Genomic DNA, 19,875 nt, shown 5'->3' with positions numbered 1-19,875 from the left:
TTTCGATCTAAATAACTATAGGGTTCGTGGTGGGAGATACAGGACGGATATCAGAGGTAGGTTCTTTACGCAGAGAGTGGTTGGGGTGTGGAATGGACTGCCTGCAGTGATAGTGGAGTCAGACACTTTAGAAACATTTAAGCGGTTATTGGATAGGCACATGGAGCACACCAGGATGATAGGGAGTGGGATAGCTTGATCTTGGTTTTAGATAAAGCTCGGCACAACATCGTGGGCCGAAGGGCCTGTTCTGTGCTGTACTGTTCTATGTTCTATGTTCTATAAATCATTGAGTCACACAGAGGCTGTCACAGGAACCTCACTGACACCCACGAATCATGAATAAACTGAAGCTGCTTTCTACATTGGGAGAATCTCAGCCTTTTTGTTTCTGAGGTCTCCCTCCCATGTTATAAAGATTCCAGGTAATTTCTGTATTAAAATAAACCAAAACATTTATTATTTTTACTTTGAGAAATTATTTCTGAACAGCAGGTGTCAAGTCATGGAGATTCTGATTCCTGATTTGATTTATTATCACATTGGGAGACAGTGAAGAGTATTGTTTCTTGGTGTGCTATACAGATAGAGCGTACTGTTCATAGTGTACATTTCTCTGTGTGGTGAAGGATTCCCCTGCTCCATTTACAAGGTCCATGTCCAAGCTGAGGTAGATTTTAGGCATTAAAGGGAACTCATTTCATGGATACAAAACTCTTGCTAAAAGTAAACTTGTGATGGAGTAACCAGGTGAGAGTTATCAGTCCTAAGGGGCTGGTACACTTGCCTATACCCTGACGTGGGGCAGTATATTCCCAGTGTTATAGTTGGTAGTGAGTGATCCTGTAAATGGTATTCTATTTGAGGATCAAGGTAGCTGATACCCTGTCTTCAGTCCTGTGTAACCCTGTCAACGACAGTGAAATTAGCTGCTCCATTTTCTTAGCTAAAGGGGTAACTTTGAGACTTGAGATGTCAACTATTGAAGACTAAACCAATGAAAACCATCCCAGGAGGAAACAGCCCCAGTACCCCGGCTTAAGTGAGGTTTAGTGTTGGAACTGTAGCAAGCTGAGGAACCTAGACAAGGGATGCAAGCCTTTTGTCAAAGCTCACGTGGAGAGGTCGAAGTCATGTGATGTCATCCCTAGCTGGTGGAACCAGTAATATTGCCTTGTATTAAGAAACCTCGATCTGCCATTTTTCCTCCTGCCAGCAGCTCAGCATTGAGCATCTCAACAGCAAATGAGAGAGGAACATTCTGAATGAAGCATTAGCAAACACCAGAGATAGACTGTTCAGACCCTGGAGAGCCAAGGGTCACAAAGCCAAAGAACAAGATCCAGGATGGATAGTCTGAGAGGGAGTGGAGACTGTGAGGGGGTGATTGTGTGTCTATAAGTAGCTTACTCCCAATGTGAGGGAGTGAGAGTGAGTGAGCGAGACTGGGAAGGAGCAGGAAATGCACTCACCCTATTACACTCGAATACACCACTTTATTATTCAGTCTTTTTTGCTTAGCAGGTTGTTTTTGCATAACTCAGTTGCTTTAAAAAGTCATCTTTAATGTTATGCCAAACGTTATCTTTCCAAAACTTGCTCATCGGCCCCTTGAATGCGAAACATTTTTAAATGTAGCTCCCCCATGCGAAAAGGTTGGACAAAACTGGTCTAGGTATGCAGTGATCCCTCTCTTGTTTTTTGAATGTGTGGAAATAAACTAACCCTCTGAGCTTAACCCTATTTTGAGTTTGCTGGGGTCATTGATAGAACACTGAATCTCACCAAACTGCATATAAAGGGGGAACAATCAAAAACAGCTTTCTGTTTATGGGTGGCTGGTGAGCGGTGAATTCAGGACTGTTTAAATTAACCCCCTCCTGTCCATAACAATATTCTTTGTTTGGAACTGTCCTGAGTATCTTTACCTTCAATATTGATGCCAATGCCCCACAGGGGTCAGAGAATCTTGCTCCTTTTTTTTTGTGGGGGATTGTAGTTAGTGAAAAATTTTCATTCCTTGACATCTCTAAATTTTTTCTGTTTTGGACAGTTTGCAGCAGAGATAAAAGGTATCAGGTGTAGCACCAAGAAACACAATATAAATGGATGAATCGGAGTAACTGTTTAATCTCCTTGTTCAGCAAGCCCAATCTTATAGAACGCCAACTGAAGGAGCTCGCAATGAATCAGCTCTCGCTCCTTGTGTAGTTCGGGGTGAAAAAACATTCTGGAGCTCGAAGGTGTTAAAAACTGGAATGAGTCAATGTCTCTACAGCTGCAGTTCCTGGGAGAACCACTGGGTGACAGTAACATTCTGGGTTGTTATTGATGGGAAACACCAGCTTTAGTTTGAGCCTTTTATCAGTAGAACCCTTTGAACTTCCTTAGGGACCCCTCCAGATCCTCACTGAAGAATTCTGTGTAATTGTGTATCTGCTAACTAGGGGGAGCAACTGTTTGGAATTCCACTTGTGTCGTGAGGAAGTGAGTGAGATGGAAGACATTTAAGTGGCATTACCTCAGTAAGGGTTTACCGGACTTGGCAAACATTTCTGTCTTTGAGAAATAGTGCTTTTGCTGTTTATTTCACTCTTATTTTAAAAATGGCCCAATGCCTCAATATACACAGGGCGAGGTCACTATCCTGTGATAACACTGCTCAGAGGCTCTTTGCAATGGAGTGATTCCAAGCTGGCACCAGTAAGATATTGAAGATCTAAGTTATTTATTTTCATTAATGGGACGCAGTGTTTATTGCCCTTCCTTAAATCCCCTTGAAAAGTTGTGGTGAACTGCAGTCTTGAACTACACCAGTCCATGATCAGCCATGATCTTATTGAATGGCGGTGCAGGCTTGAGGGCTAGATGGCCTACTCCTGCTTCTAGTTATGTTCTAATGTGGTGAGAATGCTTGCACAGTGCTGTCAGGTAGGGAGTTCCAGGATTTTAACCCAGTGAGAATGCATTTCCGAGTTGAGTATGTATCAATAGTTAAACTTAATCCTACTCCCTACTTTTAGGTCTGCAGATAGGGGAGTCTAAAACTAGAGGGTATAGGTTTAAGGTGAGAGGGGAGAGATACAAAAGTGTCCAGAGGGGCAATTTTTTCGCACAGAGGGTGGTGAGTGTCTGGAACGAGCTGCCAGAGGTAGTAGTAGAGGCGGGTACAATTTTGTCTTTTAAAAAGCACTTAGATAGTTACATGGGTAAGATGGGTATAGAGCGATATGGGCCAAATGCGGGCAATTAGGATTAGTTTAGGGGTTTTAAATAAAAAGGGCGGCATGGACAAGCTGGGCTGAAGGGCCTGTTTCTATGCTGTAAACCTCTATGACTCTGAGATGATACAAAAGATTCTGTGATACCATTCAGGGAGTTATGGTGTCTCGGTAAACATTCTTCTCAATCACCATCAGCAAAAACACCGGAGATTCATTAATACTCTGTGGAATATCGCTGTATAAATGAACTCGCGTTTGTAAAAACAACAGGAACTGCACTTCAAAATGAATCCATTGTTATAAAATGTTTTGAGAGACTTTGAGGATATGATAAATGCAATTTTCTTCCACACACATGCACTGGAGCACCTTTAACTGATTCCCATGAAGCATATTGCTTTTCATTCAAAACAAACTGAAGCAACTAAACTTGTGTTTCATCCTAGCCTGTACCAATCCCAGAGGAAAACAGGAGGTTATGGTGTTTCACATTTACTATTTACCACTGCAGGAAGCAAGATCGCACTGTAAACATTCTCTGTAAAACCCTGGTTTGTCTCGGGTTTGTTACAAGGTACAAAGCGGCAGATCTCACCATAAACAGCAGGTCATTGCTGTCATTGCAATTATGAATCGGAGTTTTTTGCGAAATAATACTGCCCAGGAGGCAAAAGCATTTCTTTCCTTTATCCTTTGGTAGAGACTGGAAACCGCTTTGGGATCACAGCAGTTATCTGTAAAACTAATGCTGGAAAGGACCTGGTATATTTTTCAGGGCAAAGAGAAGTGAGTGTGTTGCTCCTCAGTCTGAGAGCAGCTGTTACGGGGCAGCTGGGGATTAATTCAGTGCCCAGTTCATCACCCAGACTGAACGCTGCAGGATTGTGTCCATTGCTGCTTCATTTCCCTACCAGTTTTTTTGTGTTTTGCTGTTCAATGCTGCTGGTTCTCTGGCCACACGTTTACTGTCGACAAGCAGAGCTGTAACCAACACTGAATATTGCCACTATTTTTAAAGAGGTTTCAAACAGGTTCCAAGTGCAAACAAAATTGTGGGTCAGTTCCTGAGTTCTTGTCTTGATTCCATCAATAAAGAAAGCATCATTTTATTGGTCACATTAATCTGACATCAAAATACAATTCAAAAGATATACAGGATAAATGTTCGAGCATAGAAAATACATCATGGACTGCATCAAGGTTAAGGCAGCATTTACTTTAAGCACTTCTGTGTTACTTTTTATACATGGAGTTTACAACACATTTTAGCTGAGGGTTTTGGTGTGCCTCCCCCTCTTTGCAATTCCTGGTGAGATGGGGAATGCACAAAAAATCAGCCAGACTTACAACGTGACAAAGTGGCGAAAGGCCCACACAGTGGGATTGATTCATTTTTTGCCCCCACTTCTTTCCCCTCTCTGTCGCCCCTGTATTTCTACAAGCCACACATCATCTCCAGTCACCCTTTCTCCCAGCTCCCCTCCATCTCCAACTGGACATCATCTAATTCTCTTTACTATTGAATTCCTCTGCAGTCAGAAGTTAACTTCTTCCCTGCAGTTTTTATTGGCGCTGCAAGGCCACAACTCTCTCCAGGTAGATTCAGAAAGAATGTTCCCGATGGTGGGGGAGTCCAGAGCTAGGCGTCATAGTTTGAGGATAAGGGGTAAACCTTTTAGAACTAAGGTGAGGAGAAATTTCTTCACTCAGAGGGTGGTGAATGTGTGGAATTCACTACCACAGAATGTAGTTGATGTCAAAACATTGTTTGCTTTCGAGAAGAAATTAGGTATAGCTCTTGAGGCTAAAGGGATCAAGGGTTATGGGGAAGGGGGGGAATCAGGATATTGAATTTGATGATCAGCCATGATCAAAATGAATGGCGGAGCAGGCTCGAAGGGCCGAATGGCCTACTCCTGCTTCTAGGCATCCAGATGGTGGAGGTGAGAATCTTGCATCAATATATAAATAGCAGTCCTTTGCTGCCTTGATTAAAGTTCAGCAACTCAGACGGGAGCTCACAGGAAGGAACAGACAAACGCGAGGCTCATACAGGAGCTGTGTGATGCCAGAGGAGCGTTGAGGGAAGCAGTTAAACAGCATCACAGAGAAGCTGATCTGTCCCTCTGTAAATTTCAGATATTGGAGTTAAAATGGGAACTGGGAAAGCATGATGTGGAGATGCCGGCGTTGGACTGGGGTAAACACAGTAAGAAGTTTAACAACACCAGGTTAAAGTCCAACAGGTTTCTTTGGTAGCAAAAGCCACACAAGCTTTCGGAGCTCCAAGCCCCTTCTTCAGGTGAGTGGGAATTCTGTTCACAAACAGGGCATATAAAGACACAAACTCAATTTACATGAATAATGGTTGGAATGCGAATACTTACAGCTAACCAAGTCTTTAAGATATAAACAATGTGAGTGGAGAGAGCATTAAGACAGGCTAAATGTCCAAAATATTCCTAAGTAATGAATTATATTTAGCACAACAATCACTTTCAAACACTGATTTTTTAATGTACTTTATATATACTTTGTGTAATTTGTCAGTTTTGTAAAGCTATTCTGTATTTTAACTGACTTACACCAAGCACTGACAGATACAACAAAAACATACATGGCAAAGCAATCCTCTCAACAAAAACACATTAGAAGTGTCTGTGGTAATGAAGTTTGGCAGGACACGCTAATACCCAGAGATCAATTAGACATTGGGATCAACAAATCCACGTCCCCAGACATCACATTGTCTTATTTCAATTAAAATAGGCATCAAAACCATTCTCACTTATATTCTATACATACCCTATACAACTTATAAGTACCGCCTACTTTGTAATCTTCTTTATTTTTTTAAGGTTATAAGCAACATTACCACTCTTTGTTTTAGAAGTAACTCATTCCAAATAACATCACCCAATGAATGGACGGCACAAGACAAGGAGTCTGAGCTGATGAGCTGAAGGTATCTTTTATGGGGAATGATGGCATATTTCCCTGATGCTAAACAAATGGGAAGATATCAGAAAACATTCTTTAATCTTAGCAAGAAGCTACAGAAACAAGCTTGAATGAGAGGGATGCTCCCACAATAATTAGAAAGCAAAAAGGGGACAATGAGAAATGAAATCAATAAATGACCATCACCCTTCTGAAACCAATTAGAAACTGATCATGAACCACCTCGTCCAATCATAGACGCCTCTTAAATCAATTGGGAAATAGCCTGGCTTCATTTTTAGGCCAATCGGAAGTAATAACATCTCACCACTGTCAATGGCATTTCCCATTGACTCCACCCCATGCCGCTGGGGGGTGCACCATTGACGGGACTAGAAAATCACGCCAGCATGGAGATCTGGAAGATCGTGCCCATTGCCCTTGAGAAGGTGAGGGTGAGCTGCCTTCTTGAACCCCTGCAGTCCCTGGATGTAGGTACACCCACAATGCTGTTAGGGAGTTCCAGGATTTTGACCCAGCGACAGTGAAGAAAGAGCGATATACTTCCAAGTCAAGATGGTGAGTGGCTTGGAGGTGATAGGATCATAAAATTCCCACAATGCAGAAATAGGCCATTTGGCCCATTGAGCCTGCACTGACAACAATCCCACTCAGGCCCTATCCCTGTAACTCCATGTAGTTACCCTGCTAATACACCTAACCTGCTCATCTTTGGACTGTGGGAGGAAACTGGAGCACCCGGAGGAAACCCGCGCAAACACGGGGAGAACGTGCAGACTCCACACAGTCACCCGAGGCCGGAATTGAACCCAGGTCCCTGGTGCTGTGAGGCAGCAATGCTAACCACTGTGCCACCAATGGTGCTTCTGTGTGTCTGCTGCCCTACTTTACATAGTAGAGGTCGCTGGTTTGGAAAGTGCTGATGAAGGCTAGTTCCTGCAGTGCATCTTGTAGATGGTACACACTGCTGCCACTGTGCGTCAGTGATGGAGAGAGCAAATGTTTGAGGTAGTGGATGGGGTGCCAATCAAGTGGTCTGCTTTGTCCTCAATGGGGTCAAGTTTCTTGAGTGTTGTTGGAACTGCACTCATCCTGCACCATAACACTCCTGACTTGTGCCTTGTAGATGGTGGACAGGCTTTGGGGAGTCAGGAGGTGAGTTACTTGCAGGATTTCCAGTCTCAGACTTGCTCTGGCAGCCAAAGTATTTATATGGCTCGTTCATTTCAGTTTCTGGTCAATGATAAACCCCAGGGTGTTGATATTGCGGGATTCAGTAATGCTACTGAATGTCAAGCAGACATGGTTAGATTCTGTCTTGTTGGAGATGGTCATGGCCTGGCACTTTGTGTGGTGCGAATTTACTTGCCACTTTTTAGTCCAAGCTAGGATATTGTCAATATCTTGCTGCATTTTGACCTGGACCATTTCAGTATTTGAGGAGTTGTGAATGATACTGAACATTAGGCTATGATACACAAATACCCCCACCTCCCAACGTATGATGGAGGAAAGCCAACTAATGATGGAAGGACGATCATTGATGAAGCCACGGAAGATGGTTGGTCTAGGACCCTCCCCTAAGGAACTTCTCAGTTCCAGGACATCACTGCAGATGATTGACCTCAAACAACCCCAACCATCTTCCTTTGTGCCAGGTATGACTCCAACCAGCAGAGAGATTCCCTGATTGCCATTGATTCCAGTTTTGTTGGGCTCCCTGATGCCACACTCTGTCAAATGCTGCTTTGATATCAAAGGCAGTCACTCTCACTTCATGTCTTGAGTTCAGCTCTTTTATCCATGTTTGAATCAAGGCTGTAATCCAGCTAGGAGCGAGTGACCCTGGCGGAACTCACACTGAGCGTCAGCGAGCAGGTTTGATAGTACTCTCGATGATACCTTTCATCATTGCTGATGATCAAACGTAGACTCTTGGGTGGTAATTGGTCTGGTTGCATAGTGCTGGAGCATAAGTCTTCAGTACTATTGCTGAAATATTGTCAGGAGAGGCATTGGGGTAGTTGTCACATGATTAGGTAATGCTCTGGGGACCTGGGTTCAAATCCTACCATAGCAAATGGTGAAATTTGAATTCAATTAAAATCTGGAATTAAAAAATTAATGACCATGAAACCATTATCAATTGTCGCAAAAACCCATCTGGTTTACTAATGTCCTTTAGGGAAGGAAATCTGTCGTCCTTACCTGGTCTGGACTACGTATGGTTGACTCTTAAATGCCCTCAGGGATGTGCAATGCTGGACCAACCAGCGATGATGAACAAATTTTAAAAAAGCACTCATAGCCTTTGCAGTGTCCAGTGCCTTCTGCCATTTCTTGATATCACGTGGAGCGAATCAAATTGGCAGAAGACTGGCATCTGTGAAGCTGAGGACCTCAGGAGGAGACCAAGGTGGATCATCCACCCAGCTGAATACAATTTTGCAGTTGTTGATGGCCGAAGGTGCCTCATGGATTCCTAGTCTTGAGTTGCTAGATCTGTTCAAAGTCTATCCCATTTAGCACAATGGTAGTGCCACACAACATGATGGAAGATATCCTCACTGTGAAGGGACTTCCCTTCCACAAGGACTGTGCGGTGGTCACTCCTAACGATACCCTCAGATACATGCATCTTCAACAGGTAGGTTGGAGAGGACGCGTTGCAGAAGATTATTCCCTCTTGTTGGTTCCCTTACCACCTTTTAGACCTGGCCAACTGGGTGATGGACATTGAACACCCTCACCCAGAGTACATTCTGTGCCCAAGCCACTCTTAGTGTTTCCTCCAAGTGGTGTTCAACATGGAGGAGTACTGATTCATCAGCTGAAGGGGGACAGTGGGTGCTAACCAGCAGGAAGTTTCCTTATCCAAATCTGATCTGATGCTATGAGACTTCGTGGGGTCCAGTCGATGTTGAGGATTCCCGAGGCAACTCCCTCCCATCTGTATATCATTGTGTTGCAACCTCTGGGCGGCCCACTGGCAGAATAGACCCAGGGACGTTGATGCCTTGGATATTGGAAGGTATGATTTGTTGCAAACGATTAAGTCAGGCTGTTGCTTGATTAGTTTGTGGGGCAGTTCTCCCAATTTTCACACAACCCCTTAAATGTTACTAAGGAAGACTTTGCATGGTTGACAGGGTTGGGTTTGCTGTTGTCATTCCTGCTGCCTCGATCAATGCCAGGTGGTCCACTGATGATCATTCTTTCCATTCCATTCCACTTCATTGTGGTTTAATACAACTGAGTGGTTTGCTCGGCTATTTCAGAGGGTACTTAAAAATCAGCCACATTGCTGTGGATCTGGAGTCACATGTAGGCCAGACTGGGTAAGGATGGTAGATTACAGTTTTTCCAACAATCGACAATGATTTTGTGGTGACCATTGGGCTAGCAATTATTTTTAACTTCCAGATCTATAATTGAATTTATATTCCACCAAGTGCCGTGGTGGGGTTTGAATGCATGTCCCTAGAGCATTAGCCTTGGCCTCTAGATTACTAGTCCAATAATACCGTTACACCACTGCCTCCCAAATGGAATGGGCAACAAATGCCAGCTTTGCCTGTGCCGCCCACATTCCCTGCAGAATAAAGAAAAACTGCTTCCTAATTTCACTGCTAGAAAGCTAGATCTAATTTTGAGATTATTTATTCTTGATCTGTACCCCAGGAAACAGTTTCTCTACATTTATCAAATTACTGTAAATACCACAATTAAATCACCAGCTGCCTAACTTGCTCTTTCAATCCCTCCAGCTTGGTGTTGCAAACCTGGGGGCTTTTTGCTACACTCAGTCTCTGCTTTGATTCCAATGGCATCAAAGTGCACCTCCGCTTTAAGAGGGACCGGCAGCTCCAGAGTTCACAGCCTCCCCATGGCTATAGTTCAAGAACAAATTGGGCCCAAACACAAGAAGTTTTGTAACTTGTGCTTGTCATCAGACAACAATAAGGACACTTCTCCCACTGCCCATTATAACTTCTCTCGGCAAAATCAGCATAAAATCAGGTTTAAAAAAAGCACATTGAACATGAATCTCCTTAGAATGAGTGAGAAAATAAAGCACATGGATCAACTTAGGGAGTGCTTGATGAGGAAGGTTAGGTAGTTTTCCTTCTGATATTTTGTTATCATCAAGATAAACACAGATTTTAAAATGTTGAATTGGCTGGAGTTTTTACCTTAAAAACGCCAACCATCTTTATGCAGTATATATATTATATCCAAATGTAAAGCACAAATTAATATGCACTTTAACAAATTAATTTTAGATTGACATTGTAAGCTAGTACCAAGCACATAATTTTTAGGAACAGAAAAGTTTCACCAGTCTCAAACAGCATCAAAAACATTTACAACTCCCTGAGTCTATTTTACACTGAAATTTAATATTCTTGGTAATTTATTCCACATGTTCAGTGTCTTTTGGGTAATAACATTCCACTTGGCTTCCCTTTTTCTTTCTAATTGCGGTCTCTTCTGACCCTTGAACTCTTTACTTCAGCAAACCGATTGCTCGAGCAATTTTAGCAGCGTCGCTATCAATTTAAACATTAATTCATTCATCTCAGAGATTTCTTTTCCCAAAGAAAATAAGCTTAGTTTACTTAACATTTCCTAATAAGTTAAAATAGCCAGAATCATCTTTATTGCTTACCTTTGAATTGTATATTACATCGAATGTACAGCACACAAACAGGCCATTAGGCTTAGCTTGTCCATGTTCCACATAAACCTCCTCCCACTCTATTTCATCTCACCCTCACCCTGTCAGCATTATCTTTGATTCCGTTCTCCCTCATGTGATTATCTTGTTTCCCACTAAATGTCATTTCCCTCACCAACTCCATCTGGTAGCTAATTCCATATTCTCACCATTCTCCCAATAAATGAAGTTAAAATGTATAACTTTAAGAGTTAATATCCTTTCCACAATTCACTGACCAGAACTGGTGGCCATATCTAATTGGCATTGCAACCCACATCAATCACAGCAACAAGACTATTTGGGAAATATGTATTCTCAGTTCAGATACTGCACAGAATGAAGTTCCGATGGTGCTTTCCTCTTACTCCAGGAATATGGCAAGTTTCTCACACCCATCACCCTTTTGGTTTTAGAGTGGAGTTACTAATTTAAAATGGGGTATTTTTTGTTTTGATACACAATGAAAAATACACTATGACCACAATTAATTTCTTGGCGATTTAATTATTGTTAATGGCGTTGTCAGTGGCCTGTGAGTGGAATGCAAAGTTACCCCACGGCTCACTCTTGCCAGTTTCTGCAGCTCTTGCATTGTTATTAACTTTAGGCTGAGCTCTGAAGAGAAAGCCTTCATAGAAAGCTTTATAAAACCCTTATAGTAATAAAACAATTCATGGTGTCGCTGTGTGATTGTATTGTAAGGTAATCCGTGAAGAAAATTATTCTAATTACACATTGTTAAGGATAAAGAACTGGCCACTCTGCTATTGTTTGCATTTGTGTGATTGTCACGGTTGGAAAACAAAAGCTGGTGAGAGAAAACTCAATCGTAAACCGTGGCTGTAAACTTAACCCACCCAGTACAAAAAGGGAAATACGATGTTATGAAAATAGCTCCATACACTGAAATCTTGGACTCATCCCCAGATGAATAAAGGAAGGAGAAATGAGTATACCAAGAGGTGAATCAACCTGGACTGTTTTGGTACAAGTTTTGGTGCATTATTATTAAACTAATTGATCAGAGAGTAGAGGTGCTAGTCCCCTTTAGACACAAAGTGGTGTTTGGAATCCTAAAATTGAAAGAAGAAGCAATTATTTTAGATGCATGAGAAGGAAGCTAGGATTCAAATGCCCATGAGAAGTTTATCCATGGCTTCTCAGGCCTGGCTCTGTTGCAGCACCTGTACCTATCCTTGGTATCACAGCTTCAGACTCTCAATCTCTGTCCACAACGATTTCAGCACAGGATTCTGTAGATACCTCACAGAGAGGAAGAGCAGCAATATTGGAGAAGTGGGGCTATTATCACTATTACACAAAATAAAAATATCAGGATTCTGATTTGTGGTGACACATGGGACTAATTATTCAGCTGGAATTTTCACAAACAGCAGAAACAAACGATGATCATGGCCTCATGGGCTTCCTGCGTACAGTACAATTAAATGTCTAGTGACTTTCCAAAATCTTGGGTACAATCCTCGTAACATTGGTCTACAGATCATTGCATAAATACTTTCATAATGTCAAGCACATATCTAAAATGCTCATGTCGATTTCAGCACAAATAACAATTCCAAATGGAGATATTTATGTAAATCTGAGTAGTTCCTTTTAAAAAATAAATCTAGATAATGTACAACCGTTAAAAAACATTTTAAAAGCCATTTCCTCTGCTATACACAGTAATATTCAAGAATCAAAACATCTGTTGAAATTCATTGCAGAGATCGTTCCCGAATGTATAATAGATCCATAAAACATCTCAGACTTCAATGTCATTTTCCACTCCGTGATCCTGTTCATATGGTATAATGGTCTGGATCTCTGTGCCTGCAGAACAAACCACACAGTAATGATATAAATATATAAAAATAGCCAACACAGACAGAGCAGAAAGATTGCCCCTGACCTTTAACCTTGTTCTATGCTAATATGAGCCTAGCACTAAATGTCATTTAAAAATAAATGGAAAGGAGGGTATTCTGTATTTAAGGAGCAAAGTACTTTAGATCAAACCTAATTATGCTTTGCCCCTTTGTATGTCAACAAATGTTTTTCTTGCATGTGCCTATTCTGTAAAACTTATTTCCCCCATCTATCTTTTAAAGGAAGATGCTTTTAATCATCTCCCCTTTTTGTTCTTGTCTGGGTCTTGCACTATTTAACACCCAACAAAGCAACAGGTCAAGTTATTCCTGGACCAACGCAGTTTTGGGAGGTTTGTAAAAAAACATATCAAATCAACAAAGAAAAACTGTTTAATCTCTTTCCTACACAATAGGAGATACTGAGAAAGTCACCTCAATACAGTCTCGTTGTGACCTGATATTTTAATTCTGAAAGGCAGTTGTCATCGTGGATCCATTAATGAGGCTGTACAGAATATTGTCCAGTTCCGTTCTACATTTAAAAGTCGCTGATGCAATGACATCCTGAATCAAAATCAACGCCGAACCTGAAAACTAGATGTGTTTTTTTTTTACGACAATCGACAATGGTTTCATGGTCATCATAATTCCAGATGTTTTTATTGAATTTAAATTTCACCATCTACCATGGTGGGATTTGAATCCAAGTCCACAGTGGATTAACCTGGGTCTCTGAATTAAGAGTATAAGACAATACTACTGCCTTTCTTACATTGCATGGAATCCCTTCAAAGAGGATATATGAATTTCAGGTTATTCCAATAAACATACTAAATAGAAGAAGAGACTTTTGGGAGATATTAATACTCCAGGAAGCTTCAAGACTGACCCTCTCTGCTGTCCAGTTTGGGCTGTTTCGCTTTATCTAGTAGCTTTGGCCCTAGCAAGCCGATAATAATTGCTCCAATTGGAGCTGTGATCAGGATTCCCAGAAAAGCAACAGTGAGGACAGTCAAACCATATTCTGCTGCAGTCTTCTCATTCCGGATTCGAGCCATGTCCAAAGCTACAGATCCAATGGCAGCCTAATTCAGCACAAAAAAATAATGTATTACACGATACGCTAAGCTCTTTTGATAATACAATACACAGTGAGATACTTTGAAGATCATGCAACATATGACAAAGCTTAGCTTGGATACTAAGCACTGATACTGAACTGAGCAACAAAAGAGATATTTTTATTCATTTTAATAACTCCCCAAACTAGAAAGAATCATCATTTTCAAATTGAATATTGGACAGATACAATGCATTGTATCCATGCTACCCACCCACGACAGATTTCAGTTCTAATATTTATTTTTTACAGTTAACATTAGTTGCTGCCCTGTAGAATGCTACTGCTATTTTGACAGGCTGGGGTGATAAACCACACCCATGGGGTAATATAATGTCTCAAACCTATTTGCATACAGACACATGAAAGGAATGTTTGACACTTATTTCCATGGTAGTCTTTCCCTTTATAAACTTTGTGGCTTGTGGCCAATCCATGCCTCCTCAGTGCTTTTTACCAACATACATTTTATGACCCACCATCTGCTGGTTTGTGTTTGTCTATGTGCATTTCCAACCATGTGGAGATGCCGGCGTCGGACTGGGGTAAACACAGTAAGGAGTCTCACAACACCAGGTTAAAGTCCAACAGGTTTATTTGGTCGCAAAAGCCACAAGCTTTCGGAGCGCTGCTCCTTCATCAGGTAAGTGGGAGTTCTGTTCACAAACAGGACATATAAAGACACACAGTCAATTTACAAAATAATGGTTGAAATGTGAGTCTTTACAGGTAATCAAGTCTTAAAGGTACAGACAATGTGAGTGGAGAGAGGGTTAAGCACAGGTTAAAGAGGTGTGTATTGAAACCAGCCAGGACAGTTAATGAGATTTTGCAAGCCCAGGCAAGTCGTGGGGGTTACAGATAGTGTGACATGAACCCAAGATCCCGTTGAGGCCGTCCTCATGTGTGTGGAACTTGCGTCTTGGAGAACGCTTACCCAAAGATCAGAGGCCGAATGCCCGTAACCGCTGAAGTGTTCCCCAACAGGAAGAGAACACTCTTGCCTGGTGATTGTCGAGCTGTGTTCATTCATCTGTTGTCGTAGCGTCTGCATGGTCTCCCCAATGTACCATGCCTCGGGACATCCTTTCCTGCAGCGTATCAGGTAGACAACGTTGGCCGAGTTGCAAGAGTATGTACCTCACGTGAGAACACCATCCATCTGTGTCGATGATCTGGCATTTCTTGCAGAGGTTGCTGTGGCAGGGTTGTGTGGTGTCGTGGTCACTGTTCTCCTGAAGGCTGGGTAGTTTGCTGCGGACAATGGTCTGTTTGAGGTTGTGCGGTTGTCTGAAGGCAGGAAGTGGGGGTGTGGGGATGGTCTTGGCGAGATGTTCGTCTTCATCAATGACATGTTGAAGGCTCCGGAGAAGATGTCGTAGCTTCTCCGCTCCGGGGAAGTACTGGATGACGAAGGGTTCTCTGTCCGCCGTGTCCCATGTTCGTCTTCTGAGGAGGTCAGTGCGGTTTTTTGCTGTGGCGCGTCGGAACTGTTGATCGATGAGTCGAACGCCATATCCTGTTCTTATGAGGGCATCTTTCAGCGTCTGGAGGTGTCTGTTGCGATCTTCCCCTTCTGAGCAGATCCTGTGTATACGGAGGGCTTGTCCGTAGGGAATGGCTTCTTTAACGTGTTTTGGATGGAAGCTGGAGAAGTGGAGCATCATGAGGTTATCTGTGGGCTTGCGGTACAGTGAGGTGCTGAGGTGACTGCCCTTGACGGAATCGGTTCTCCGGAATCGGTTGCATTCTTGGACACGCGCATCTCCATCAAGGACGGTCACCTCAGCACTTCACTGTACTGCAAGCCCACGGATAACCTCACGATGCTCCACTTCTCCAGCTTCCATCCGAAACACGTTAAAGAAGCCATCCCCTACGGACAAGCCCTGCATATACACAAGATCTGTTCGGATGAGGAGGATCGCAACAGACACCTCCAGACGCTGAAAGATGCCCTCATAAGAACAGGATATGGTGCTCGACTCATCGATCAACAGTTCCGACGTGCCACAGCAAAAAACCGCACCGACCTCCTCAAAAGACAAACACGGGACATGGCGGACAGAGAACCCTTCGTCGTCCAGTACTTCCCCGGAGTGGAGAAGCTACGGCATCTCCTCCGGAGCCTTCAACATGTCATTGATGAAGACGAACATATCGCCAAGGCCATCCCCACACCCCCACTTCTTGCCTTCAAACAACTGCACAACCTCAAACAGACCATTGTCCGCAGCAAACTACCCAGCCTTCAGGAGAACAGTGACCACGACACCACACAACCCTGCCACAGCAATCTCTGCAAGACATGCCGGATCATCGACAACGATGCCATCATCTCACGTGAGAACACCATCCATCAGGTACACGGTACATACACTTGCAACTCGACCAATGTTGTCTACCTGATACGCTGCAGGAAAGGATGTCCCGAGGCATGGTACATTGGGGAGACCATGCAGACGCTACGACAACGGATGAATGAACACCGCTCGACAATCACCAGGCAAGACTGTTCTCTTCCTGTTGGGGAACACTTCAGCGGTCATGGGCATTCGGCCTCTGATCTTCGGGTAAACGTTCTCCAAGGCGGCCTTCACGACACACAGCAACACAGAGTCGCTGAGCAGAAACTGATAGCCAAGTTCCGCACACATGAGGACGGCCTCAACCGGGATCTTGGGTTCATGCCACACTATCTGTAACCCCGACGACTTGCCTGGGCTTGCAAAATCTCACTAACTGTCCTGTCTGGAGACAATACACATCTCTTTAACCTGTGCTTAACCCTCTCTCCACTCATTGTCTGTACCTTTAAGACTTGATTACCTGTAAAGACTCGCATTCCAACCATTATTTTGTAAATTGAGTTTGTGTCTTTATATGCCCTGTTTGTGAACAGAACTCCCACTCACCTGACGAAGGAGCAGCGCTCCGAAAGCTTGTGGCTTTTGCTACCAAATAAACCTGATGGACTTTAACCTGGTGTTGTGAGACTTCTTACTGCATTTCCAACCAGGCATTGGTTATACAATCCCCAAGTTCAGCATTTATCACTGAAGCATTGGTTGCAAATCAGTCTGCTCGTGGGAAACGCTGTGATGTTCTGCGCTCATGCAGCAAACAGTGTTCCCAGCAGGAGCTGTTTCCAATCAGCTGTGACCCTACTGTAGCAACAGAGGCCATGGGCCTCATTTCACCCTTAATATCCAGATCATGCATTCATAGCCCTCTGCAACCAACTTATCCTTATTCATTGATAAGTTGACCTTTAAACATATTTCAATGTCAGATTCAGAGATACAGAATATAGACTGAATATTATTGGAATTGCCTTTGACTGTCTAACAAAATAACAATATGGGAAAGTAACAAATGAGAAGTTGTACACAAGAGTGGGAGCAATGATGCTCCAAGGTTATCAGTATTGGACAGGGCCAAATCGCATTTGGTTTTACAGACTGATAACACTGACAAATAAAACTATTAAATCATGTTACACACCAACCTGAACTGTGGCTTTAGGGATCCAGGCCAAAGCAATAAAAATTCTTTCCTTCATGTTAAATCCAGAGAAGTGTACCATGAGAAATGTCACCAAGATTCTGACGACAAGAGCAATGATCAGAGTTGCGATCCCAAGACCTTTGATTAAAAAACATGGCAAATTATTTCGAATCAGGAAGTACAGATGCAAAGGTAAAAGTGAGCATGGACATGCACTAGAATTGGTTTTATCTATGATTCTAATTGGCTTTCACCCAGAAACAATTCAAGCCAGGCTTTGCTTAGTTTGCCTCAATCGCAAAGCTATCATGTTCAGCAGTTCAAAGTTCCTAATGACAAGATGTTGCCTCCAGTGCCAAGAGGCTCCCAATATACCATACACTGGAGACCTGTCAGCGCTACCATACTCCGACTCCTGGCATCTTTCCCTTTTATCAATGCTATCATATCCTGATATCCCAGCCCTTCTCATGCACTACCAGACTTCAGGAGTGCTGGAGGTACTGTCACTCCCCGAGCTCCTGGAAGACTGTGTCCCTAATCCTGTGAATTTAGTCCCATTGCCTATAGGCAGTGTAACCTTTCTCCAATGCCATTTTAAGGCCTGGCCATCCTTTAAGTGGAATAAGTGAGCTGTCTACTCCAGATGAAATCCTGATGAAGCTCACTGATTCAAAAATGTTGAACTTGCATTTATATCACACTTTCACACTCTCAGGTCATCACAAGTACTTTACAACTAAAGAGGAACATTTGAAAAGTAGTTGCAGTTATCTGTAGTCAAAACTCTGTTAGTTGAGCACAGAAATCAAAACTGACACTCCAGTGCAGCGCTTAGGGTGGGTTGTACTGTTGGAGGTGCAGTCTTTCAGATGAGACATTAAACAATCTGACTTCTCAGGTGGGCATAAAGGATCCATGACACTATTTCGAAGAAGAGCAGGGGAGTTGTCCCGGGAGTCCTGGGACCAATATTTGTCCCTCAGTCAACATCACAAGAAGATTATATAGTCATCACCACATTGTTGTTTGTGGGATCTTGCTGTGTACAAACATGCTGCCATATTTCCTACATTACAGCAGTGACTAAGCTTCATTGGTTGTAAAGCACTTTGAGACATCCAGTGCTATATAAATGCAAATATTTCTTTTCACAGCAAGGCCCCACAAACAACGAGGTAAATAAAGTTAATCTCTTTTTCTGTTATTGGTTAAAGATTAGTGATGGCCACAACACCTTGTTCTTCTCAAATACTGCTCTGGTCTCCTTTAACTCCACCCAAGAGGACAGATGGTCCCTCAGTTTATTCCTGTAGCTGAAATATAGCAGCTCAGACAATACAATACTTTGTGCAGTGAATTAAATGTTATTCGGTAAGCGTCAGCCCAATTCATGTTTCAGGAGTGTTTGAACCTATGATCTTCTGACCCGGAGGTCAGGGTGAAACCATTGGCCAAAGCTGATTACGGATCAAACTGACCCTATAAAAAACAGAGGATTGAATCATAGAAACCCTACAGCACAGAAAGAGGCCATTCGGCCCATCGAGTCTGCACCGACCACAATCCCACCCAGGCCCTACCCCCATACCCCTACATATTTTACCCACTAATCCCTCTAACCTACGCATCTCAGAACACTAAGGGCAATTTTCTCATGGCCAATCAAACTAACCCGCACATCTTTGGACTGTGGGAGGAACACAGTAAGAAGTCTCACAACACCAGGTTAAAGTCCAACAGGTTTATTTGGTAGCAAATACCATAAGCTTTCGTCAGATGGAGTGGAAATGTGCTCTCAAACAGTGCACAGCGACACACCATCAAGTTACTGTGCACTGTTTGAGAGCACATTTCCACTCCATCTGACGAAGGAGCAGCGCTCCGAAAGCTTATGGTATTTGCTACCAAATAAACCTGTTGGACTTTAACCTGGTGTTGTGAGACTTCTTACTGTGTTCACTCCAGTCCAACGCCGGCATCTCCACATCATGACTGTGGGAGGAAACCAGAGCACCCGAAGGAAACCCACGCAGACACGAAGAGAATGTGCAAACTCCACACAGACAGTGACCCAAGCCGGAAATCGAACCCAGGTCCCTGGAGCTGTGAAACAGCAGTGCTAACCACTGTGCTACCGTGCCACCCTGGTAATCGCTTGGTAGTACAGAACTTGTGTATCAAGAGTCATGCTGTTGAAGATTTTTGTCTTGACTCTCATCAGCAGATATATATATTCACACATATGGTGTGTCCTTTGCAAACTGAAAGAACTTGTCCATTCTTTGCACCTTTTTCAATTAAACAAAAGTTTCAGGACAGCCATTCCCAGATTCATTTCCCATGGCAATGTCTTGACCAGAGTCAACCTGTCTGGTTTGAATTTAAACCAAAACTTGGCAGTTAACTGTTCCCTGGTGCATTATCCATGAAAATGTCTCCACCAATCAGGGTCCATTTGCCAACCAA

General features: G+C 42.9%; 1 protein-coding gene across 3 annotated transcripts in view; it reads right to left on the bottom strand.

Annotated features, from left to right (window-relative positions):
- Positions 1 to 10,350: 10,350 nt before the first annotated feature.
- The window catches only part of LOC144482885 (sodium/hydrogen exchanger 9B2-like), a 142,935-nt gene continuing 133,410 nt past the window's right edge, over positions 10,351 to 19,875 (bottom strand). For all 3 annotated transcript variants that reach the window (XM_078201806.1, XM_078201763.1, XM_078201876.1), the window contains 3 exons: positions 17,408 to 17,544; positions 13,669 to 13,864; positions 10,351 to 12,741 (listed from right to left, as the gene is read on the bottom strand). In XM_078201806.1, the coding sequence (XP_078057932.1) occupies positions 12,674 to 12,741; positions 13,669 to 13,864; positions 17,408 to 17,544 (401 nt within the window). In that variant the 3' untranslated portion in view covers positions 10,351 to 12,673. The remainder of the gene's footprint in view (positions 12,742 to 13,668; positions 13,865 to 17,407; positions 17,545 to 19,875) is intronic.

Source organism: Mustelus asterias, chromosome 1 (genome assembly GCF_964213995.1).
Source record: "Mustelus asterias chromosome 1, sMusAst1.hap1.1, whole genome shotgun sequence".
Classification (NCBI taxonomy): domain Eukaryota; kingdom Metazoa; phylum Chordata; class Chondrichthyes; order Carcharhiniformes; family Triakidae; genus Mustelus; species Mustelus asterias.
Note: the sequence above shows the minus strand (reverse complement) of the source record. Positions and strands in the feature narration are given on the sequence as shown.